At 47.1% G+C, this 24182-nt stretch overlaps 1 protein-coding gene across 1 annotated transcript in view; it reads left to right on the top strand.

Moving 5' to 3' along the window:
* The window catches only part of LOC307225147 (alpha-N-acetylneuraminide alpha-2,8-sialyltransferase-like), a 93012-nt gene extending 69785 nt beyond the window's left edge, over positions 1 to 23227 (top strand). Inside the window, exon 5 of the mRNA XM_079992973.1 lies at positions 14680 to 23227. Within this exon, the coding sequence (XP_079849099.1) occupies positions 14680 to 15145 (466 nt within the window). The 3' untranslated portion in view covers positions 15146 to 23227. The remainder of the gene's footprint in view (positions 1 to 14679) is intronic.
* Positions 23228 to 24182: the final 955 nt, after the last annotated feature.

The following is a 24182-nucleotide window of genomic DNA, read 5'->3' as shown; positions in this document are numbered from 1 at the left end:
GCTTAGCCCACACACTGAGGTCCAGCTCCGAGGGCCTTCTGGCGGTTCCCTCACTGCAAGAAGTGAAGTTACAGGGAACTGGGCAGAGGGCCTTCTCGGTAGTGACGCCCACCTTGTGGAACGCCCTCCCATCAGATGTCAAGGAAATAAACAGCTACCTGACCTCTAGAAGACATCTGAAGGCAGCCCTGTATTGGGAAGTTTTAACGTTTGATGTTTTATTATGTTTCTATATCTGTTGGAAGCTGCCCAGAGTGGTTGCGGCAACCCAGTCAGACGGGCAGGGTACTATTATTATTATTATTATTATTATTATTATTATTATTAAACAGGCTAGAGAATTTCAAGAGGCACAGCTACTGTTTGAGATAACCACCTTCCTCAGCCCTGTTAGGAGATGCTTAAGATTGGGACTTTATATGTACAAATGCAAGTGCACTACCACTAAACTATGACCCCTGTTTTTAGTTTTTTTTGTGTGTGCAAGGAAGATCATGGCATTTGAACCCATGCCTTATATTGAATCAGACCATTGGTCCATCCATCTAGCCCAGCATTGTCCACTGTGGTTTGCCACTGCCTGGAACTCATGAAAGAGGCCACTCCCCCCCCAAGATTTTGTTCCAACTGGAGATGCAGGAGACCAAAGACCAGAGACTTGGTGCAAGCAAAAGGGTTAGCATTCTGCCACTTGGTCTATCCCCCACCCCCACCCCCCATTTTCCAATAGCTCCTCTTTCTTTAAAATTATTCAGGGAAATGTGTTCGTTTCGGAATTTCCAATTCGGCGCCTCCACTGCAGCGCTGTGATAGATTGTTATTTTGCGTGCACGATAATTACTATTTCCACTGGTGCTGACAAGCCTTCCCTATGAATAAAATTATGCATCACAGCAGGAGCTGCATTTCAAATCAATAGCGGTGATGAAACACGTACAGTTTGTTCCATCTGAAAACATGCCAGCCCACCTGTATAAATTGAGCGCTTTGTAATCTGCTGGATACATGGGTGGCTTTTTCGAAAGGGCAGCGCAGTGCTGTTGATGAATAAACCTTTTCGTCCACATCTTGCAGGAAAGGCCCTTACTGAGATTATGATTCCTTGTGAGAGAAGGGGCTGATTCCTGAGATCAGCGGAGGGCAATCCAAGGCCCTCCAGGGATTAGGAATCTCATGTTACCAACTGAGGTCTCCTTTCATTGGATTCTGCTGCTCAGCAGGTTTCATAGAAGCAGAAATAGGAGAGTTTAGGCAGGGGCAGAGCTACCTGCCCCAACACCTGTGGCGGCGTGGGGGTGGGGCTAGCCACCCACACAGCAATTGTGGGGGGGTGCCACTAGCTGCCCGCACAGTGAGTGTCCCTAGCTGCCTGCTGCCTGCACAGAGAGTGTCGAGAGGGGCGCTGCTAGCCACCTGTGTGGCGAGCGCCGGGGCGCCACTAGCTGCCCACCGCAGCATTGTCCCTAGTGGTCTGCCGCCCGCACGGTGATCGTCCGGGGGTGCTGCCTGCACAGCGAGCGTGGGTGGGGGTGGCACAGAGATGTCACCTGCCCTCACGGCTGACACCCGGTGTGCACCACACCCGCCTTCCTCTGCCAGTGAGTTTAGGAAGGCTGATTTTGACCTTTGTTGCCCAGAAGTGGAAGAAGAAGAGTTTGGATTTGATATCCCGCTTTATCACTACCCGAAGGAGTCTCAAAGCGGCTAACATTCTCCTTTCCCTTCCTCCCCCACAACAAACACTCTGTGAGGTGAGTGGGGCTGAGAGACTTCAGAGAAGGGTGACTAGCCCAAGGTCACCCAGCAGCTGCATGTGGAGGAGCGGGGAAGCGAACCCGGTTCACCAGATTACGAGTCCACCGCTCTTTACCACTACACCACATTGGCTCTCGTGCCTAAGTGGATTAGGCAACAGACCACCAGCATCTACCTCTGGACTGCACTGAATGGGGGAGAATGCTTAAGAAAGGGACCCTGAAATTGGTGCCATGGGGTCCCTCTTTCACACTGTTCATATATTTTATTTATCAATTGCAGTTACATCCCACCTTTTCTTGAAGGAGCTCAAAGTGGTGTAGTTAGTTCTCTTCCACTCCATTTTATCCTCAAAACAAACCTGTGACGTAGGCTAGGCTGAGAGGCAGTGACTGAGTCAAGGTCACCCTACTGAGCTTCATGGCTTAGTGGAAGATTTGAACCCTGGTCTCCCAGGTCCTAGTCTGATGCGCTGACCATGCCAGCCATCCCCACCCCAGACACATGTTTTGGTTTGGGAGCTGCATCACAAAATTCTGAGAAGTGCAAATTTTTGAAGAACAGTGGCATTCAGCTCAAGCCTTGTTTTTGGAAGCAGAAATTAGGAAGGTTTGCATTAAGCTGCGGCCCAAAATAGATTTCTTCCCCCATCTTCACTACTCATGGCTTAACTTGTAGACCTGAATTGTGCTGAGGTAACCCAAGGTTTGTTCAAGTGAAATTACCACGTAGAAACAAAGCTGACTTCAGTCAGTAATTGCACAGCTCAAAAATGGAGTTAACTCTTTATTAGCAAAAACATGAGCTCCTCAGAATTGGTTGAGTGTCAGGTCTAATGAGCAGGGCAACTCATTCCCAGAGGTCTTCCTCCATGAAAACTAGTTGTTGGGGCTGAAAGTCCTAGCCTCCCCACCAGGGCTTTCCCCAAGCAATCAGAGACTGTGCCTGTGTGCATCCAATCTCTACTCTGTCCCTTTCATGCCTCTTCTTGTTCTGGGACCGGGAAGAAGAGCTTGTCGCAGCAGGAGGGGGCAACACATGTGACTCTTCATCTGCCTGTCTCAACTCTTCCTCTTGGGCTCCCACATCCACTCTCCCACTTCAGCCTCTGCCTCTGATTCTGGAATTCTCTCTGCCACAGACTCTTGTAGCTCACTACATTTTGCTACCTCTTCAGCTTCTGACACCTCCTCTTCCCTGTCCTCTCCCTCTTCTCCCTTTGCCCACTGTTTGTCATTCCACCACCAATCTGCTGGCTCTGAGCTGCCTTCCCTTGGAGTTTCCCCAGCTGATTCCTCTCACCATTCCTATGTGTCCAACCAGTCCATGACAGCTGCCTTATATGGATTCAGATCATTGATCCACCTAGCTCAGTACTGCCTACTGGCAGTGGCCCTCCAGAATGTCAGGCAGAGATCTCTTCCATCCCTACTTGGAGATGCCATGGATCAAACTGGAGACCTTCTGTAGGCAAGGCAGGTGCCCTAGCACTGAGCCACAAAGCTTGTGTGTCTTTAAACCTGTCCCTGAGTTGACCCTGTTGGGTTCTGAGATTCAGAGAGTGGTAAGAGCCGGCTGATGCAATGCTTATTATAAGCTTCCAGGAGCTGCTCTCTCCTCCTCTCTTCTTCCACATAATAACAGTAATCAAACACAGCTTAGCTCATCACGACAAATTCTACCATTGCTCACAGGAGATGCAGAATTTCTGTAATGACTCCTATCACCAGCAGACTGATCCAAATGATTAACGACGGAGTCATAGCAGGCTTTCCATTGAAAAGGAAGGATTTCCAGGAATTTTATTTTTTCGAAAAGCAAAAGGGGAGACTTTAGATGTATTGAATGCCATACAGGATCCTAGGCGTTGCACCGTGACATTGAAACAGATGGGGAATGTCTGCAAACAGGAATGTTTACCTCTTCTCTGGGGAGTCTTTCCCCCCTGCAAATGTGTTGTTGATATTGCAAGCAGGTTGTTGGCAACAGGCTCCCCCCCCCCCCATTTTATTACTTATTTACTAAATTCATATAGGGTCATAGAATTCTAGAGGAGTAGTAAGAGGCACCAACTGAGGAACCCCCATGGGACGAAGGCTCAGAGCCCAGGAAGTGGTGGGACAATGGTGAGTGGTCAGAAGGAGAAGACTAGGAGGAGGAGGTGTCTGCAGCTGAAGAGGTAACAGGGTTTAGTGAGCTGGGAGACTCTGTGGCAGAGAGAAGTTCAGAATCAGAAGCGGAAGCAGGAGAGGAGGGGACCAAGAGGCAGCGATTGTGAAGAAGCCAGGGGGTCTCCCCCTCCTGCTCCCCTCCCTGCCATTCCTCTCCCTCTGACCATCCATTGTCATTGTAATTCTGTGTCCAGGGCAGCTGTCTACCAGCTCCACCTGGTACGCAGGCTAAGATCCTACCTGCCCGCAGACTGTCTTGCCAGAGTGCTGCATGCTCTAGTTATCACCCGCTTGGACCACCTTTGAAGGTGACCCGGAAACGGCAATTACCGTATTTTTCGCACCATAGGACGCACTTTTTCCCCTCCACAAATGAAGGGGAAATGTGTGTGCGTCCTATGGTGCGAGTGCAGGCTTTCCTGAAGCCTGGAGAGCGAGAGGGGTCGGTGCGCACCTACCCCTCTCGCTCTCCAGGCTTCAGGAGAGCCCCACCGCCAGCCCCACAAGCTTGGGGGACAGCGGGGAGGCGGAATGCCGCCACCCCGCTATCCCCCAACTTGGTTAGAAGGCTGGCGGGGGGAGAAGCCAGCTCCTCCCTGTCGCCAGCCCCGCAAACTCGGGGGACAGGGGAGAGGCGCAGCGCGCCCTTCCCGCTGTCCCCTGACTTGGCTAGAAGGCTGGCGGGGGGAGAAGCCGGCTCCTCCCCGTCGCCAGCCCCGCAAACTCGGGGGACAGGGGAGAGGCGCAGCGCGCCCTTCCCGCTGTCCCCCGACTTGGCTAGAAGGCTGGCGGGGGGAGAAGCCTGCTCCTCCCCGTCGCCAGCCCCGCAAACTCGGGGGACAGGGGAGAGGCGCAGCGCGCCCTTCCCGCTGTCCCCCGACTTGGCTAGAAGGCTGGCGGGGGGAGAAGCCTGCTCCTCCCCGTCGCCAGCCCCGCAAACTCGGGGGACAGGGGAGAGGCGCAGCGCGCCCTTCCCGCTGTCCCCCGACTTGGCTAGAAGGCTGGCGGGGGGAGAAGCCGGCTCCTCCCCGTCGCCAGCCTCGCAGACTCCGGGGACAGGGGAGAGGCGCAGCACGCCCTTCCCGCTGTCCCCCGACTTGGCTAGAAGGCTGGCGGGGGGAGAAGCCGGCTCCTCCCCGTCGCCAGCCTCGCAGACTCCGGGGACAGCGCTGGGCTCCCGCTGCTTGCGGAGACTTGCCTGCAGGCTGAAGCCTGCGCGCGCTGAGCTCAGCGCGTCCAGGCTTCGCGGACCTCTCCGCAAGCAGCGGGAGCGCTCCCACGGCTTGCGGAGACTTGCCTGTTTCGGGCCTGGGGTCCCAGCCCCACGCCTGGGGGAAAAATAATTTCCCCCCCTTTATTTTCCCCCCAAAAAACTGGGTGCGCCCTATGGTCCGGTGCGCCCTATGGTGCGAAAAATACGGTAAACCAGAATGCGGCAGCTAGACTGGTGACTAGAAGTGGCCGCCGGGACCACATAACACCGGTCTTGAAAGACCTACACTGGCTCCTAGTACGTTTCCGAGCACAATTCAAAGTGTTTTCATCAGTTCTCCTAGCAATTTCCGTAGAATTTTTTTTAATTACATTTTGGAATGAATAACGTGCAGGACAATGTATATCAATATAATTTATTGTAATATAATAGTAGTTCGATTATGCTATATATCTACACACACATTTCTTTACTCCATGCATTATTTATTATTCGTTGTTGTTGTTATTCTAATAAAATAAAAAGGGACCATTAAAAAAATGAGAAGGGGAAGGAAGCAATGTCGTTAAGAGTAGCAGCATCCCAGATGGAATAACGGAAGACAGAGCTGTCAAGTGAGTGATGAACAAGAGGAAGTAGCTATCAACAATTGTCCAAGATAACAATGGACCTTATAAACATATGAGCAAAAGAGGTAAGGCCAAAGAAGACCAATTTAGGGAGGAAATCAAACAGCAGCTGGGAAATAGAGTTAGGACCTTCTGGCAGGAAATTCCTAAAAGATCTGAGTGTCTCTTTGGTCCCTAGACTGAAAGAGAAACAAAAGCAGGAATTGAGACGAATCCATCCTTCCAATTCCCACGTCAGTGGGGCATTCCGTGTTTTGTTTAGCATGTTCATTTATAGCAGGGGTGGCCAACTCCCAAGAGACTGCGATCTACTCACAGAATTAATCAGTCAATCTTTATTATGGTCCAGAGACCCAACAAATCGTTACAAAGCAATGCACAATTCATACAGCCTACCTCCAGGTTAAACAAGCATTTTGTTCAAAAGATAGGGATCGTTGGTTCTTGCAATAAAAACGGATAAAAACTTTGCCACTGCTAATGTTCTAGCATTTGTCCGGTCTTCCAATAGGAACCTGACATAGTGAGCCTCTGATTTTCCCGGGAAAGGTACCAGCAAGGGTAATATCAGTTCAGCCCTGGCTTGCTCATATTTTGCACAGTGCAGCAAAATATGTTTTATGGAATTGATGTCTTGAGCACACGAGCAAAGTCTGTCCTGGTAGGGGACTCCTCTCAACCTGCCATCCAACACTGCAGAAAGAAAGACGTTTAGTCTGGCTTTGGTGAAAAGCCTTCGATAATTTGGTACTGTTAGGTTTTTAATGTTAGATGTTAAAGACATGCCCATATTGTACTCCTACTGCTGCAGAATTAAAAATGGCAGTAATCCACCCCCATTTTGGGAGTTCAGGGCAAAGTTGTTGAGCTTTTTTTAGAGAGAAAGGGGAACAAACACTCACCAACAGATAGCTGGGGAAACTAACAGCCTCTCTTCCATTCTGGAGGGCAGGGTGAGGGGCCGGATTCTATTTTACCAAGGGACTCAGCGATCGACCGCGATCTACCAAAACCTCCTGGGGATCTACCAGTCGATCGTGATCGACTTGTTGGACATCCCTAATTTATAACAAGGGGTGACGAACCTGTGGCCCTCCAGGTGTTGCTGCATTAGCCATGTTGGCTGTGGCTGTTGGGAGTTGGAGTTCAACAACATCTGGAGGGTCACAGCTTCCAGGCCTTCTGTAAGGAGGGAGGGGAAGCAAAGAAGCCTTGAAACCCACCAGAGAGCTGCTTTCATTTTTCATCAAAGCAGAAACCACTCGCAAAGAACTTGTTTTTTGCTGTGCTTAACGATGCCCAAAGGAACAGAGGCAGGCTAGAACAGTGAGGAGGTGGTTCTGGTGGAAGAGTTCCTCCTCTCAGACAAAACAAGTAGAAACTGAACCCACGTAACCGCAGCGTTATCCGTTTTTTGTAGTAAATAAGTATTCTGGGATAATAGCCTGAGACAGAGCAACTGGGAGAGGCAGGAGCCTAGATGTGGGTGGATAAACGGATAAACTACTGTTTGTGCTTACTTGGATAAATTAGTTTACAGTGAGGAAAAGAGAGAGGATCGTAACGATGAACTGCATGGGGAAGACTGAATGCACCGTAAACATTTTCCAAGGAAAGAGGTTGACTTATACTGCATTAGACCATTGGCCCACCTAGGCCAACACAGTTGGTGGCTGTCAAACAGAGGCCATTGCGGATTTGATGAGGAAAGCCCTGTAGCTCAGGGGTAGAGCATCTGCTTTGCATGCAGAAGCTGTGGTTCAATCCAGGTTCAATCCCCAGTATCTCCAGGTAGGGCGGCTGGCAGGGAACTCTGTGCCAGTGTGGTGTAGTGGTTAAGAGCAGTAGTCTCGTAATCTGGGGAACCGGGTTCGCGTCTCCGCTCCTCCACATGCAGCTGCTGGGTGACCTTGGGCCAGTCACACTTCTCTGAAGTCTCTCAGCCCCACTCACCTCACAGAGTGTTTGTTGTGGGGGAGGAAGGGTAAGGAGAATGTTAGCCGCTTTGAGACTCCTTAAAGGGAGTGAAAGGCGGGATATCAAATCCAAACTCTTCTTCTTCTTCTGTGCGAAGTCTGGCAAGCTGCTGCCAGCTAGTGTCAGGTAGTGAGGTATATGGTCCGACAGTCTGCCTCAGAATAAGGCAGCATCCTAGGTTTCTGTGCCAACCTTGCTGGCTGGTTTCTTTCTTATAGATGCCAAGGGTCAAACTCAGCCTGGAAAGTCCTCCAGCGCAGCTTCAGGGAGGAGTATGGCACCATTAATTTCGAGTTTAGATTAACTGTAGCCGGTCGTGTCATCCGAACCCAGCCAACTGGCTAATGTTAATTATGGAGCTTATTTGGAAATTTAAATTCAAACCTTGGCCTGTTAGCTTACCTTGTTTAAGGAAAACATAGTTAATACTAACCACATTTTAGAGTTTGGAGATGACAGCATGCTAAACTGTGGTTACTCAGAAGCAGATGTTTTCAATCTTGGTGGCTGCAAAAGAGGAGGGCAAGGGTGTGTGTGCACAGGACAGTGGTTTGCTGTGGCTCATCCTCATCATGCTAAACTATGGTTTAGTGTGATGTCTGAACGCAGCCTACGGAGGAGGCCCAAATGGGCTGCTTCTGTCTCCTGAGTCTCTTCCAGTGGATGCCTGGTAAAGGAGATATGTGATACGATATAATGGTGTTCCACCTTCCTTTCCACCTATTTAAAAAGAAAAGCAGCAACCAGTGAATTGACGTTGCAGTGAAGAAATGTGGGGAACCAGTCCAAGAGATCTGGAGGGTGCCCCATTGGCTGGCTCTGGTCTGTACCCTGAGCATTACAACAACCTCAGCCTCACATGCGTATATAGCACTGGAAGTCAGGAGAACTAAATAAACAGACTTCCCTGAAATGTGTTGCAGTTGAGGTGAGATAGGAAATGCCTGTTGATATTGGCCCAATCTCACATCCCCAACTGAACGACACGTGTGCCCATCGCAGACACCACTTCTTGATTTTGAAAGCCGTAGGCATGGCAATTAAGAAACTCCAGAAACTCCAGCAGGTGCAGAATGCTGCAGTGAGACTCCTTACGGGGTCTTCGCTGCAAGATCACATTCATCCGGTGCTATACCAGCTGCACTGGCTCCCGGTGGAGTACAGGATCAGGTTTAAGGTGCTGGTTTTAACCTTTAAAGCCCTATACGGCCTAGGACCCTCGTACCTACGGGACCGCCTCTCCTGGTATGCCCCACAGAGAAACTTACGGTCTTCAAATAAAAACATCTTGAAGGTCCCAGGCCAAAGAGAAGTTAGGCTGGCCTCAACTAGAGCCAGGGCTTTTTCGGCTGTGGCTCCGACCTGGTGGAACACTCTGTCACAAGAGACTAGGGCCCTGCGGGACTTGACATCTTTCCGCAGGGCCTGCAAGACAGAGCTGTTCCGCCAGGCCGTTGGCCAGGGCACAGCCTGACTCCCTCCTTCGGCAATCTTCGCGGAGCTCTGGCCCAATGGTGGCCAGTGGCTTGAATTAATTAATTTTATAATGAATGATTTTAGAGTGTTGTTTGTACTGTACTTTTGTACTGTTTTATTGTTGTTAGCCGCCCTGAGCCTGGCTTCGGCTGGGGAGGACTGGATATAAATAAATTTTATTATTATTATTATTATTATTATTATTATTATTATTATTATTATTAAAAAAGCTGAGACTAGGGCTGGGCAATATATTGATACAGTGGTACCTCGGGTTAAGTACTTAATTCGTTCCGGAGCTCCGTTCTTAACCTGAAACTGTTCTTAACCTGAAGCACCACTTTAGCTAATGGGGCCTCCTGCTGCCGCCGCACCGCCAGAGCACGATTTCTGTTCTCATTCTGAAGCAAAGTTCTTAACCCAAGGTACTATTTCTGGGTTAGCAGAGTCTGTAACCTGAAGCGTATGTAACCTGAAGCATATGTAACCCGAGGTACCACTGTACTTGCTTGTGTGGGATCCAAAAGATTGGATATCTACTGGAGCGTGCCAGAAACTGGGTTTGGTGAAAGGTCCACCAAACTGGCAACTTAGCACAGCCTTCACATCCAGAAGCTGTTCATTGAGGGTGCCAATCTCTATCAGGTTTGATTTGAGAACCCACGGGTATCTAGCCAGATACTACACTAGATTGGATTTACCAGTAGTCTCCCCCCAAAAAATGCTAATTAGAGATAAATCTGTAAAATAAGCAGCATGTAAAGTGGGAAGAAATGGAAATACCTGAGAGAGTGGGAAGCCAGGTTTTTTTTGTCTTTTTTTGGTGTGAGTGTATTAAAGTAAAGGTAAAGGGACCTCTGACCATTAGGTCCAGTCGTGGCCGACTCTGGGGTTGCGGTGCTCATCTTGCTTTATTGGCTGAGGGAGCCGGTGTACAGCTTCTGGGTCATGTGGCCAGCATGACTAAGCTGCTTCTGGCGAACCAGAGCAGCGCACGGAAACGCTGTTTACCTTCCCGCCGGAGCAGTACCTATTTATCTACTTGCACTTTGACATGCTCTCAAACTGCTAGGTTGGCAGGAGCAGGGACCCAGCAACGGGAGCTCACCCCATCGCGGGGATTCGAACCGCCGACCTTCTGATCGACAAGTCCTAGGCTCTGTGGTTTAACCCACAGTGCCACCCACGTCCCTCTCGTGTGTGTATTAAATTAGTTTTAATTGGAGTTGTCGTGTTATAAATTTGAAAAATGAATAAAAATTAATTCGCAAAAAAAGGATTTAGCATTAGTCCAATCCCACTTCATATGTGTTAAACCCAGCTATTCCGAGAATATGACATTTGCATTTAAATAGAAGCAAGAAATGCACCCTCCTGAGCCAGATGTGTTTCTAATTCTGGTTCGCTTTTTTGGAATAATAGTAGCAATGTTTTCTTATTAAGCTCAGCTTCTCTTTTATCTTCCTCACATAATGTTTATGTCAGGGCTTATGATGCCTCCTCAGACTGATGGCGCACATGACCCGCAAAGTCGCTATTTCAGCATTTCATATAGTTAATTACAGGATGAGTTGATGTAGGAGGGAAAGGGTAGCTATGAGCAGCCTCAAAGCAAGCCACAGCTGGTTTTGTTGAAACCTAAATGAATATTTGGAAAGCACCCAACTTTCTATTGCTTATAGCAGGGATAGCCTGCGGGACGCCCTCCAGATGTTAATAGACCACAACTTCCATCCTCCCTATTGACCATGCTGTCTGCAGCTGATGGAAGTAGGTGTCCCGTATCTGGAAGCTGCCACATTGGCTACCACTGGCTTACACAGAGAAAATGTCAGGTCCATAGATTTGCTGCCAGTTATTATCTCTTGCAAAGCCTGTACAGTGGTACCTCGGGTTACAAGCACCTCGGGTTACAAACACTTCGGGTTACAGACTCCGCTAACCCAGAAGTAGCACCTTGAGTTAAGAACTTTACCTCAGGATGAGAACAGAAATCGCTCGCCGGCACCGGGAGGCCCCATTAGCTAAAGTGGTACCTCAGGTTAAGAACAGTTTCAGGTTAAGAACAGACCTCCGGAACAAATTAAGTTCGGAACCAGAGGTACCACTGTATTAAGCTGCCCCACATTACTTTGCGACAAAACTGCCAACCCAACTGCCATCTTCCTCTCTATTCGGATTTAAATCTTCTACTGGGCGAATCGTGGAGACAACCATTGGTCTATGTGTAACAACGTGGAGCAAAACTGGAAAGACAGGGCTATCAGCAAGAGCAGAAATCAAACTGTGTCTCCTCCTACTCCTCTCTCCCTAGTTGTTGTTGTTGTTTAGTCGTTTAGTTGTGTCCGACTCTTCGTGACCCCATGGACCAGAGCACGCCAGGTGCTTCTGTCTTCCATGGCCTCCCGCAGTTTGGTCAGACTCATGTTTGTAGCTTCGAAAACACTATCCAACCATCTCGTCCTCTGTCGTCCCCTTCTCCTTGTGCTCTCCATCTTTCCCAACATCAGGGTCTTTTCCAGGGAGTCTTCTCATGAGGTGGCCAAAGTAGTGGAGCCTCAGCTTCACGATCTGTCCTTCCAGTGAGCACTCAGGGCTGATTTCCTTAAGAATGGAGAGGTTTGATCTTCTTGCAGTCCATGGGACTCTCAAGAGTCTCTCCTTAGTAAGGCGTTGTAAAAACAACAACACCCTCATGTTATATGAAGTTTCCTTGATGCAGGGGTGGGGAACTACAGGAACTCTTGGAGGAAATCCAAGGCCATGTATGCTCTGCTGTTGCCATACCTACGGCATTACTAAGTAGTTCTTTATCATATTTAACGCCATGATTTTTTTATATCAGAGGGATGAAGTGGAAAGGCCTATTATTATTATTATTAGTAGTAGTAGTAGTAGTTGTAGTATAATGCCCTTCATTCGAAGTTCCCAGGGTGGTTCACAACAGAAAAATACAAAACAAGAATACCGGGTGACTGCTAATATTTCCTTGTTTGCATGGCTTTTTAGTTTCTGATGGCCCATAGCCCTGGGGCCTCTTGGCTGCCTGTATTTCTTCCCATCTGCCGAACTGGGCCCTGCGCCTGTTGAAAAGTTGGCTCCCAGCGTTGTTGTCTAAGATACTTGCAAACGCCCCTTCTGTGTGTCATTGCTGACCTGCTGGCACTTCCAAGCTCTTGGTTGCATCTGTTGCAATTCCTCTGCCAGGATGGCAAATGATGTGAAGAGACGAGGACAAGAATCCATGGTAATCCACTGGGCATTCAGCTCATGCCAAAGCCTGTCACACTGAAAGTCAGTATGCAAAGCCCAATGCCAGGGGAAGAAAGAGAACAAAGGGATAGGCTTCCTGTGTTAACTTATAGAATTTGCTCCCTCAGGAGCCAGTGATGGCCACCAAGTGGGATGGCTTTAGAAGAAGATTAGAGGCATGCGTGGGGCTTATGTTATTAGTGGCTCCTGGCCACAGTGCCTTCACTGTTGGAGGCAGCATGTGTCTGAATACCAGGTACTAGAAACTGGAGGAGAGGCGAAACTGGAGGAGAGGCGAAAGCACTCTTTGCCGTCTTCCCACAGGCATCTGGTTGGCCGCTGTGAGAACGGGATGCTGGACCTGTTGGGCTGCTGGTCTGAACCAGCAGGGCTCTGCTTGTGTCCTCACATTCTCCATTTCTGCAAAGGGTAAACATTAGGGTGGGGTGATGTCTGCTTTTCAACATCGTCATATATCACTGGCTAAACATTGCAGCACAGTGGTACCTCAGGTTAAGAACTTAATTTGTTCTGGAGGTCTGTTCTTAACCTGAAACTGTTCTTAACCTGAAGTTAATGTAAGCCCCATAGCTAATGGGGCCTCCTGCTGTTCTCATCCTGTGGTAAAGTTCTTAACCCAAGGTACTATTTCTGGGTTAGTGGAGTCTGTAACCTGAAGCGTCTGTAACCTGAAGCATCTGTAACCCGAGGTACCACTGTATACTGATATATCAGAATGGAGCTATGTATAGGCATTGGCTGGCCTCACGCTTTTACCCACATTGTGATTTTTGCATAGCTCGCACGCACACATACACATAATTATTCACGATATATTGCCAGCTCAAGAATTATGAAATTGATATCACAATATGGATTTCAATCTGGTTTCGGATGAAATATTGATACATCTTGCCCAGCCCTAGTAAACATGATGAAATGGGGAAACAGAAACACCGGGGGAGGGGAGGGGTGAGGTCTACATTGTATTTTTGAATTTATAAAATACTATGATTATAAAATTTGAAAATAAAATATACCGTATTTTTCGCTCTATAACACGCACCCGACCATAACACGCACATAGTTTTTAGAGGAGGAAAACAAGAAAAAAAATATTCTAAACGAAACAGTGGATGTATGATTTTTGTGGTTCATGCTGTGGCCACAGACATGTGATCTGACAGTGAGTTTGGAGTAGCCCAGTGCAAAAATCCTGAGGATCCATGTGGCTCCATGCTTTGTGACCACATTTTTGCACCACTGCGGCTCCAAGCAACAGTGGGTGCATGATTTATTTGGTGCAAGATGTAGCCATGGACATGCTATGTGATCTGATGGTGAATTTGGGGTGACCCAGTGCAAAAATCCTGAGGATCCATGTGGATCCGTGCTTTGTAACCATGTTTTAAGTGGGGAGGGAAGGAAAAGCACTCAAGGGACAAGGAGCACGTGTGGGGTGGGTGGAGAAGGATGTTGCTAATAATGCAGAAGAGGGGTATAAGGGGAGAAGGCTCCTCTCCTCTCCCACTTTGCTCCTTTAAAGCAAGCAGGCTCTGCTTTTCTTCCTCCTCCCCGCTCATCCCCAGCTTAGCGAGCTGAAAAACTTTGCTGCTATGTAGCGAGCTGAGTGGGGAGGAGAGAGGGACAGAGAGCCTGTTTGCTTTAAAGGAACCAACCGGACAAGAGCCGCTTACACTTGTGTGTAAGTCCTCCCCACTCAGCGGCTCTTCTCCCGCTTTGCTGTTTCAAAGCATGCCATGGAGGAGGGAAGGAAGGGGAACCATGGATCCTCTGCTCACAACTGCAGCAGATCCCCCCCGCCACCCATAGGCAATCCCTCCATAACACGCACAGACATTTCCCCTTACTTTCTAGGAGGAAAAAAGTGAGTGTTATGGTGCAAAATATACGGTATATATTTTTAAAAAGGAAAACAGAAACACCAACCTGTTTGATAGAGCAGAAATATTTCAGTCATAGCTATCAGTATGTTCAATTTCTTTCCAAATCAGCATTTGAATCTGAGGTGTAAACCATTTGCTTTTTTGTAAATATTACATATTTTTGTCCAAAATCTTCTTTGGTCTCAAAAAGCCTTCTCCATCAGTACTCGCAAGGCCTTTTCAAACTGTTTTGAATTGATTTTAAGGCATTGACTTGTTATTCCTCTCTCCCCACCCTTGCCCTTGCTGTTTTTGAACAGGTTCCAGAACCTTCTTTGGTCCCGAAAAGCCTTTGTGGACAGTGTTAAAGTCTACAACCAGAGCTACATCTATATGCCGGCCTTCTCCATGAAAGCGGGGACAGAGCCCTCTCTCAGGGTCTACTACACCCTAGCAGACGTTGGCGCCAGGCAAAAGGTGATTTTCGCCAACCCAAACTTCTTGCGCAACATCGGAAAGTTCTGGAAGAACAAAGGAATCCATGGAAAGCGGCTGTCGACAGGCCTCTTCCTGGTCAGTGCAGCTCTGGGTTTGTGTGAAGAAGTAACGATTTATGGGTTCTGGCCCTTTTCGATGGACCTGCATGGGAAGTTTATCAGTCACCACTACTACGACAACATCTTGCCGGATTCGTGGTTTCACGCTATGCCGGAGGAATTCCTACAGCTATGGTTTCTCCACAAAAGTGGTGTGTTGCGAATGCAGCTGGAACATTGCAAAGCCTGAGAACCTGGGTCCGAGGGAGTTGGTGTGTCTCGCCAAATGAACAAACTGGGGAAAGGCTGCGGGGACTCAAAACCCAACCCTTAAAATGGGATTTGCATGGAATGCTACAATAACAATTGCTCCATTGATAACTTGAAGATGGACAGAGGAGTCAGAGTCCTCACGTGCAGTGTTTCATGTGGTGATTGGTGGTTATCTCAGCAAAATGGCGGGATTTGACTGGGTGTTGCCAACGTTGTGACTCAAGAGCATCAAGCAGTTTGAAGAGGGGTAGGGGGTAACAAAGGGCTTTGCTGAGTATTTCATATTGCTCAGATTTAAGACTGGCAACCCATTCAATTGGGGATATGGTTTCCTTTTGGTTTCCTTTTTTTGTTTTCAAAGCTGGATTTTGAAAGGTGCCTGGAGTCTGCCGTTCCTGTTTCTTTCAGGGAGTATTGAACAAGTCATAGGACAGTGCCAATTTTTCTCTCCTTTTTTGTTTTGTTTTGTTTTTAAAGAAAATGACAGGTTACTCCTTTCAATAGCAGTATTCTCCAGTCCTTGTAGCATAAACTGGGAAACCTTTTTTTAAAAAGAAATGTGAATGTTTTTTAAGCAAAAAATTTATTTTTTGATGAAACAAATTGCCCGGTCTTTCCACACAGGCCTATTGCTGTAAGGTAATAGTTGCTGTTGAGCAGTCCAGATTGCTCTTGGTCATAAAACCCAAACCTATTTGATCCCACGCTGCAGAACTGGGCACAATTCTGAGCTGGCCTCGCATTGTCAAAATGCCGAGTACCTGCACATTTGAGAAGCAAGAATCTGGCCTGGTTGATAGACCCTGGGCAGTCAGTTCCTGTTTTTGTAGACACTTAACTGGAAGCCAATTTTGCAATGCCTGAAAGTTGCGTGCTGGGTTTCCAGTATGGGCTTCATCCTACATTCCTTTGCATTCCAGGCCCACCAAGAAGGTGGTGCGTTGTACTTAAGAATCAGAACTGCTGTTCAGACTTTGGGGAGGAACCACAGGTTCAATCTCCCAGGATCAATCTCTCTGAAATAGAGGGTCCTAGGTCGCAGTAGGAAAGGACCTTCTTGCGTGAAACCCGCAATGGTGGCCTGGCCATGTATAATGCGAACTTCACTTTTGCGATTGTAACTTTCTTTGATTCATGTCAATGCTGTCTTTATTTTGACCATGGTTTGTGCTTAACCCAAACATTAGCCATCTCATTCCTTATCCCTGGCCAGCAAAATGACGGAGCTGATCGATTCAGTTTAAAACTATATATGTGAATTTTGTAGCTGCAGTGAGGAGCCGTAAGCCAAGACTGATGGTTTTCTCATTGCAACGCTTTGCCTAAGTGTCAGATGGGCGCCAGCTGCCAATGATGATGTCACCTGCATATTTCCAGCCCTTGAATACCTGCCATTCATTTCAGCGGTGCTTGCGAAGGGGGAAGCGTTTTGGTGATTTCTTCATACTGGGAAACAGCCACGTCTAGGGTTCAACAAACTAATAAGACCCTGAGCGTGAACAGACAGTTAGACAAAGCTAAGGGCTTATTCCCAGAAACGCATGTAAGTCAGGTGCACAGCAGGGCAAGAAAACTGCTCCCCAAAATTCTCAGTTTTGCGCCTGCAAATTATGGTGTTGAATACTTTCCAGTATTCTCTGGATGCTCCCATATTTCCCGAATCTCCACTGAATATTAATTAGGGATTCAGCCTCTGATAAAGAAAAACAAAGAGCATATGCTTCCCCACCCTCACAGTAAAAAAAAAGAAGAAGCTTTATTCATGTGCAGAATTAAACAACCATTTATTTAGTTTTACTTGATCCAAATCTGCATATGAATAAAGCGTTACTTTTGGACGAAAGGGGTGTATTTTAAGATGGCATATGCTACAGTAGGTGCCACCTTAGAAGTGATGTTTTTATTCTTTAATTTTCTTACTACATTCCGCCAAGGAGCTCAAGGTGACATACGTGGTTCTGCTTTTCCCAACTTTTATCCTCGCGATAACCCTGTGAGGTAGGTTAAGCTGAAAGTCTGTGACTGGACCAAGGTCACGCAGCGAGCTTTAAGGCTGAGCGGAGCTTTGAGCCCTGCTCTCCCACGTCCTACTCTGACACTCTTTCTAGTGTGCATGGTCCTCTGTGTTCAAGTGACAGAGGCATGCCTCTCCTAAGTAGCTATAACAAAAATAATTAACTTTTTAAAAAAAATTAGTGTTGACCAATTAACCAGGGATGCCTTTTTAGTCAGTTCAACATCAGTTTAGCCTAGCCAGTTCTTCAGTTAAAAGCTTGTGACTCTTAACACATATCTGCACTTGACTTTCCATGATAGTTGATTTGAACATTTGATATTTTTCAGAGTTTGATAGTTGACATGTTCAGAATGGTTGGTGGGGTGTTTTTTAAGCGCTTCAGGCACTTTTAAGTGCTTGGCAGCATATGAGATTTCACAGAAGGTGCTGCTTGCCAAAATGTGATACTTGAGGAGCACACATGTTTCAGATGTGGAGGTAGAAACTTCTACATACAGAATGTGGATTCAGTTTTCAGGTGTGAGATTTTTATGTTCAGGATTTGAAAGAGAAATTGGGAAATTGTGAGTTCAAAATGTTTACATTCATTCCAGTTTGAGGAACATCGCTTTTTAATTACATTACTAGTTGCAGTGGCCAACATATGACAGGATAAACCTTTCCCCCACCCCAAGTGTGGCTCCCACTTTGGAGTAATTTTCTAATGTGAGAAGCAACAACGTGTTTGGTTTTGTGTTTATCGATATTGCACATATCTGGTGATAACGAGCTTATCTGTAGTGCTACATGGTCAATAACTACTCGCTGAAATTATTCATATGAGAACACCAGAATAATGCTGAGCCAAAATTGGGAAAATCTTAGGGGCATTTTCCCTCCATGAAGCAGGCCTCTCTCCTTTCAGTGATTTTCAGGGAAGCTGCAAAAAGAGTTTGGATCATGGCTTTCCCACCAGCACCTACTAACAGCGAGGATGACGCTGTCTGCAGTTTCCTTGGAACTGGCTTATTTCACATCATTGCATAGCTGAATCTGATTGGCTAGGTGGCCACCACCACAAACCCATTTCAGAGAGAGGACAAGAAGGATCACCCCCCCTCTCAATTGGCTTTGTGATGCAATTTGCCACATGACATGTTGATAGCAACGTGAATCCTGATTGGTTGGAATTTCAGTCCCAAGGAGTAAGCGCTGCAGCAACAGCTGAGAGGTGTTTTGAATATCAGTGATCAGGTGTGAAAAAGTTAACTTGGGAGTGGGGAAATTTTGGTTCCCAGAACCTCCCCCCCCTTTTTTGTGTGCAAAAATGTCCACTGGGGAATTTTCAGTACAGTATTACACTCCCATCTATTCCATGGCTTGCTGACTTATCTAAACAGTTCTTTTTTTAAATGAGGGGTGGGTAAAAAAATGAGCAGGCCATTGTGGGACCTTTTCACTCAAACCACCTTGACAGCATTGTTAATAATAATAATCCAAAAAACATTAGATGATCACCAGGGCTAGCTAGCTAAATTAGTCCTATCTGGGCCAGCGAGGAGACCAGGGGAGAATTAGCTGTGGGAACCCAGAGCGGGTAATCTTCATAAAAAGGGGAGGGGGGAGGGAAGGAAGGGGAATAAAAGATCAGGCTAAATTCAAATTGAAAGTCAGGTGGAATAGCTCCGTCTTACAGGCTCTGCGGAAGGAAGTTAAATCCTGCAGGGCCCTGGTCTCATGGGACAGAGCATTCCACCAGTTCGGAGCCATCACTGAGAAGGCCCTGGGCCTGGTGGAGGATAATCTGACTTCCTTAGGGCCCAGGACCTCTAAACTATGATTATTCATGGACCTTAAGGTCCTCTGCAGGGTATACCAGGAGAGGCGGTCCCGTAAATACGAGGGCCCTAAGCCACAAAGAAGCAGTATATAAATCCAAGAAATAGATAAATAACATTTTAAGGTCCCCGCCTCTGCCTTTAACCATATACCTAAAGACATATAATGTTTAGAGGACAAATCGGTGTTTGGAAAAGTCTCTATCCTATAGGCACACTTGCTAGGGACCTGGGTTTGGATGCAGGTCCTGTTGAGTGAGCAGTAAGTTGCAAGCCTGGGTTTGTTACTGTTACGTGTGAAATGATCCTGAGTATACAGATATTGTGGTGGAATGGTCAGCATCTGAATGAAGTGGCAACGCCTAGCTTTCTTATTCCTAAATTTCACTTACTGTTCATGTGCATGCTTGAGAAGATACTCCGTGCCAATCTACAGCTTCAGAGAAAGGACACGATACAACCTCCTCATATTGTTCTGCTTGAGAATGCAGGGGAATAGTTGCCCCAATGTCTCACTGCAAATTCAAAGGCAGCAGATCAGGGAGGTATTAGAACCTCTTGGTCTGCTAGCTTTCCAGGAACAGGGTGTTTTGTGGAGGGAGGAACTGCGTTATGCTACACTATCCACACACAACACTTAGCCAAACCAAAGATTGCATGTGGCGGGTAGTGCCCCTGGTTCTGCTAATGCTATCAGTGGCTTAGCATTATGCTCAAACCTTGGCTTATGGCTTGTCTCGCTCCAGACAACACACTTGTTGTAAGCAAGGCTTACAAAACCCATGTTTACAAAACCCCTTTTTTTTTCCTGGGGGAGGCGATCCACAAGGCTGGATCAGCACATCATGCTAAGCACTGGGTAGCACAACAGCAAGCTTCCTCAGCCTCGGCCCTCCAGATGTTTTTGGCCTACAACTCCCATGATCCCTAGCGAGCAGGACCAGTGGTCAGGGATGATGGGAATTGTAGTCCGGAGGGCCGAGTTTGAGGAAGCCTGCACAACAAAAGCCAGAACTCAGATAATTGCTGCGTTCATGATCATTGCTCTGGGAACGTGAGATTCTTCATGAAAATGACATTTGCTCCGGGAACTTGTACATTTGCTCATCCACACTAAACCATGGTTTGGCTCTGCATTCCTTATGAGCTGGATGATGCCACAGTCTGCATTCTAAGATAGCATGGTCTCTGGGGTGCTGAGCTTTGGGGGGGTGGGGGCAACTCTAATTGGTAAAGTGCCAATTAAGCCTAGAAGTGTAGAGGACCTTTCTTTTCTTTTACTTTTTTGTGGTTGGGTTTGCACACACACAAAAAACATGGCTGGTGTACACATGTAGGAACAAACGTATCTCCAAATGTCAAATAAAACAGTAAGGGTACTGAGAGTTGTTAAGAGACCCTTATTCCCCGTAAAGGTAAAGGACCCTTGACCATTAAGTCCAGTCTCGAACGACTCTGGGGTTGTGGCGCTCATCTTGCTTTACTGGCTGAGGGAGCCGATGTTTGTCCGCAGGCAGTTTTTCCGGGTCATGTGGCCAGAATGACTAAGCCGCTTCTGGTGAAACCAGAGCAGCTCACGGAAACACCGTTTACCTTCCCGCCAGAGCAGTACCTATTTATCTACTTGCACTTTGATGTGCTTTCAAACTGCTAGGTTGGCAGGAGCAGGGATTGAGCAACGGGAGCTCATCCTGTTGCAGGAATTCGAACCGCTGACCTCCTGATTGGCAAGCCCTAGGCTCTGTAGTTTAGACCACAGTGCCACCCGCATCTCTTTATTCCCCTTACAAAGCTACAATTCCCAGAGTTTCCTGGGAAGAAGGATTATTGTTAAACAACTCTGGGAATGGTAGTTCTTTGAGGGGAGCACCCTTAACACATTACAGGTCCCAAGATCCTTTGAAGGAAGCCGTGACAAAGTGCCATCATAGTAATTTAAAGGTGTTGTGCAGGTGTGGGCCTAGTTATTGTTTTGCGTACACACCACGAAAGCAAAGGCTTCAGGCTTCAACCAGTTGGGGAAGGGTCATGCTTGGAGGTTGCATCTAAAGGTCCCCTCCTTCCAGCAGAAGGAGCACATCTGTCCACAAAAAGTGAGATGTTCACGGAGAAGGGCTCCTGTTGGAGAAAGCCTCCTTCCACCAGAGGAAGGGAGTCTTTGGATCTCGCCCATAATTTGCACACATCCCTAAGATCACAGCTCACCATACTGTTGGATGATCTTGTTGAGTCCGGAAGTAGGGAATTGCAAATGGGAGATGCTGGCAGGATGATGCCACAAAAGGCTGAGAATGGTTTAGGATCACCCCTGGGTGGTTTTTCAGGAGAGAACTGGGCCAAATTTTCCAGAGCTGTACATAGCTGTGTTGTTGAATGTAACTAATGCCACGATGCAACACAAGAGACGATGTGCTAACTGGTGACCAAATGCTTTTTTCCCTTGTTTTTGGTATTCCAAACCAAGAAGATTTTTATTCTCCTCTCTCACTCGGGAACACCCCTCCTTTTTTGCTTTCGTTTACTGCGATCTTTGTAGACTGCCATCCTTGGCTTTTCTCTCTTTGATCATCCTCAGCCCAAACTGTATTAGAGAAATAAAGCAGCCCTTAAGGGCTGCTTTTTTTTTGGGGGGGGGGAGGAATAATTACAAGGCAAGTGAAATGTAAAAAATAAAGTAGAAATGAAATGTTGGCAGCTTACATAATGTTAGCCCTTCACTTTGCAATCAACAAATTATATAAGGAACCCCATTCCGTGGCTGCTCTGATGTTCGTGTTGCCTAGAGGGCTGCTTTCTTTTTGACTCTTACACAGGCACAGAATAGTCCCAGGACACTAATAAATGAAAGCTTTTGCAGAGGAATCTCTGAGCCTTGGGACACTGTCCTGGCTACACACTTCTCGCTGTCTCTGCTTCACCACATCAAGCTTTATAGGCCTGGCTGGAATGTGTCCTTGAGCTCTTGACAATGCCTGTTGCTTGCTTGGATGAAGCGCAGAGAGGTGTCCTTGTTTGTGTGAATGGACGTAGAAAGCTGCCTACTGTACAAGGGTGATATTTGCTCTTGGTGACCCGTGCCTCTGTCCCTGCCTGCCACTGCCATGTGGCTCCCTGGAAGGCTAGCCAGAAAGCAACGCGACCCTTGGCTTGGAAAAGTGCTGCGCACTGGGAAAGGGGTGCGACTGAACTGGTAGGCAGCCTTCATTACCCTTGACAGTTAAGAGTGCTTGAATGTTCACTGCGGTACGAGGGACTGCTGCTCAGAAGAGGGAATTTGCACTCCCCTGCCGCATGCGCAAAAGCGCTTGAGCATGCTTGCACAGACCAAACCTAGGAGCCTCCCACTAGTTCTTTTGATAACTTGCGCCCAGCTTCTAAGCATTTTGTGGGTGTTGCCCCCAGTGGCAGTGCTAAGCTAGAATCAGCCCACAATGAACATTCTGGTGGCCAATAATTTCTTGATCTACAGCGAGAGGGGGTTCGATGGTCATGTGTAATCTGGAAAAAAATTGGGGGATGAAGTAAGGAGTACTAATGCTCACCATGCCATTGAGTCATCTTGTCTTTATGGTTATCCGCATGCACACTGTTCTGTCCCCACTCAGTCTAATGGAGGAGCTGGTTTGTTAAGACAACGCTTCGCGTACCTGTGTCGATCCCTCCCATAACTACAGGCCACTCCATTCCTTCTTGTGAAACAACTCAGGGGAGCCCACAACGGTGTCTGGGCTAGCAGATTGTGCGCATGGATCCTCGCTGCTTGCGTGCATGTATCCTAGTGTGCATGGAGCTCCCCCATAAAGATGACCGAGAGAACCCTGGCAAGTTGAAGAGCTCCGCATGGGCATCAGAGCTCCTCGCCTGCAGGGAATTGCTGGAACAGACCATGGGAGCGTAAAACAAAAATTATATCAGAATTGATTGTAGGTCCCTTTCTATAAGCAAGTTGCACTGCAGGGGGCTGGACTTAGATGGCCCTTGGGGTCCCAACTCTTATCATTCTAAGTAATAACTTCCATCTAAACGAAGGATACACAATAGTGTCTTTTGCCGAGCCAATTTGTTGTCGGTGTAAGAGTCTTCCTTGGTTGATTTCATTCTGTCTGGATGTACCTTTGTTCAATATGAATTTATCACTCAGCTGTCCCTTAGGAGAAATTCCTGGAACAAAAAACTTTGAGCCTGCCAGGGGCCATTGAGTATCATTATTAATAAAATACTACTTCTTTTACATAGTGGTGTTTTTTTATTGTGCAAAGCCTGTCAAAATTCCTCTTGGTTCCATTTCACAAAAGGGGGAGTGAGGATGAGTGAACTGACTGGGTGTGAGTCCTATTGAATTCTGTTTCGTAGTAGACATTAGGATTTATCCGTAAACCCTAATAAGTGTCCAGTGTAAGGAAATGATTATATCTCCCATCAGCTCTGATATATAGGCAGATGGGTGAACATTCGATTCAGTTCACCCGAAAAATAAATCTATCAAATGTGCACAAGGAAACAATTTGCAGTTATCTGGATTTTGCAATGCCGTTCTCCAACCAAACAATGTATTTGGGGGAAATGTGCCTAAAAAGGAACCTATTCCTGGAAAATAGCATCCTGTAGGGCAAACTGCTTGCAAAAATGTGTACATTGTTCAAAACGGCATACAAAAATGTGTTTATTGGGGGGAATTTCACAGTCATGTCCTGTTATTAATATACCAACCGTCACCTGTGGTCCCAGGGCACGTTGCAGCAACTGAAACACAACATTCAAAACAGTTTGAAGCAGCACACAGATTGCATAAGAAACAACTGAGTTTCAAATTGCTGCAGAAGTGTAGAGAACTGAATGTAGGATTGGAATAATGAAAAATCTAGGTAACTGAAATGGACTGATCTTTCCATCCCTTTTCAGGCAATCAGTATATGGCAATATTCAAGTAGAGGGCATATTGGAGAAGGTGAACCTGTCTTGTCTTCTACCTTTTGGCTTTCATTTTCCTTAAACTGTCTGCTTTTCTCTCTACCTACCTTTTAAAAGGTAGTTTCCCAGTAGTGATGTATGGAAGTGAGAGCTGGACCATAAAGAAGGCTGGTTGCTGAATAATTGATGCTTTTGAATTCTGGTGCTGGAGGAGACTCTTGAGAGTCCCATGGACTGCAAGAAGATCAAACCTATCCATTCTGAAGGAA

This window comes from Podarcis cretensis (genome assembly GCF_951804945.1).
Source record: "Podarcis cretensis genome assembly, chromosome: 10".
Taxonomy (NCBI): Eukaryota; Metazoa; Chordata; class Lepidosauria; order Squamata; family Lacertidae; genus Podarcis; species Podarcis cretensis.
The sequence above is the reverse complement of the archived record's forward strand: the minus strand, read 5'-3'. Positions and strand labels throughout refer to the sequence as shown.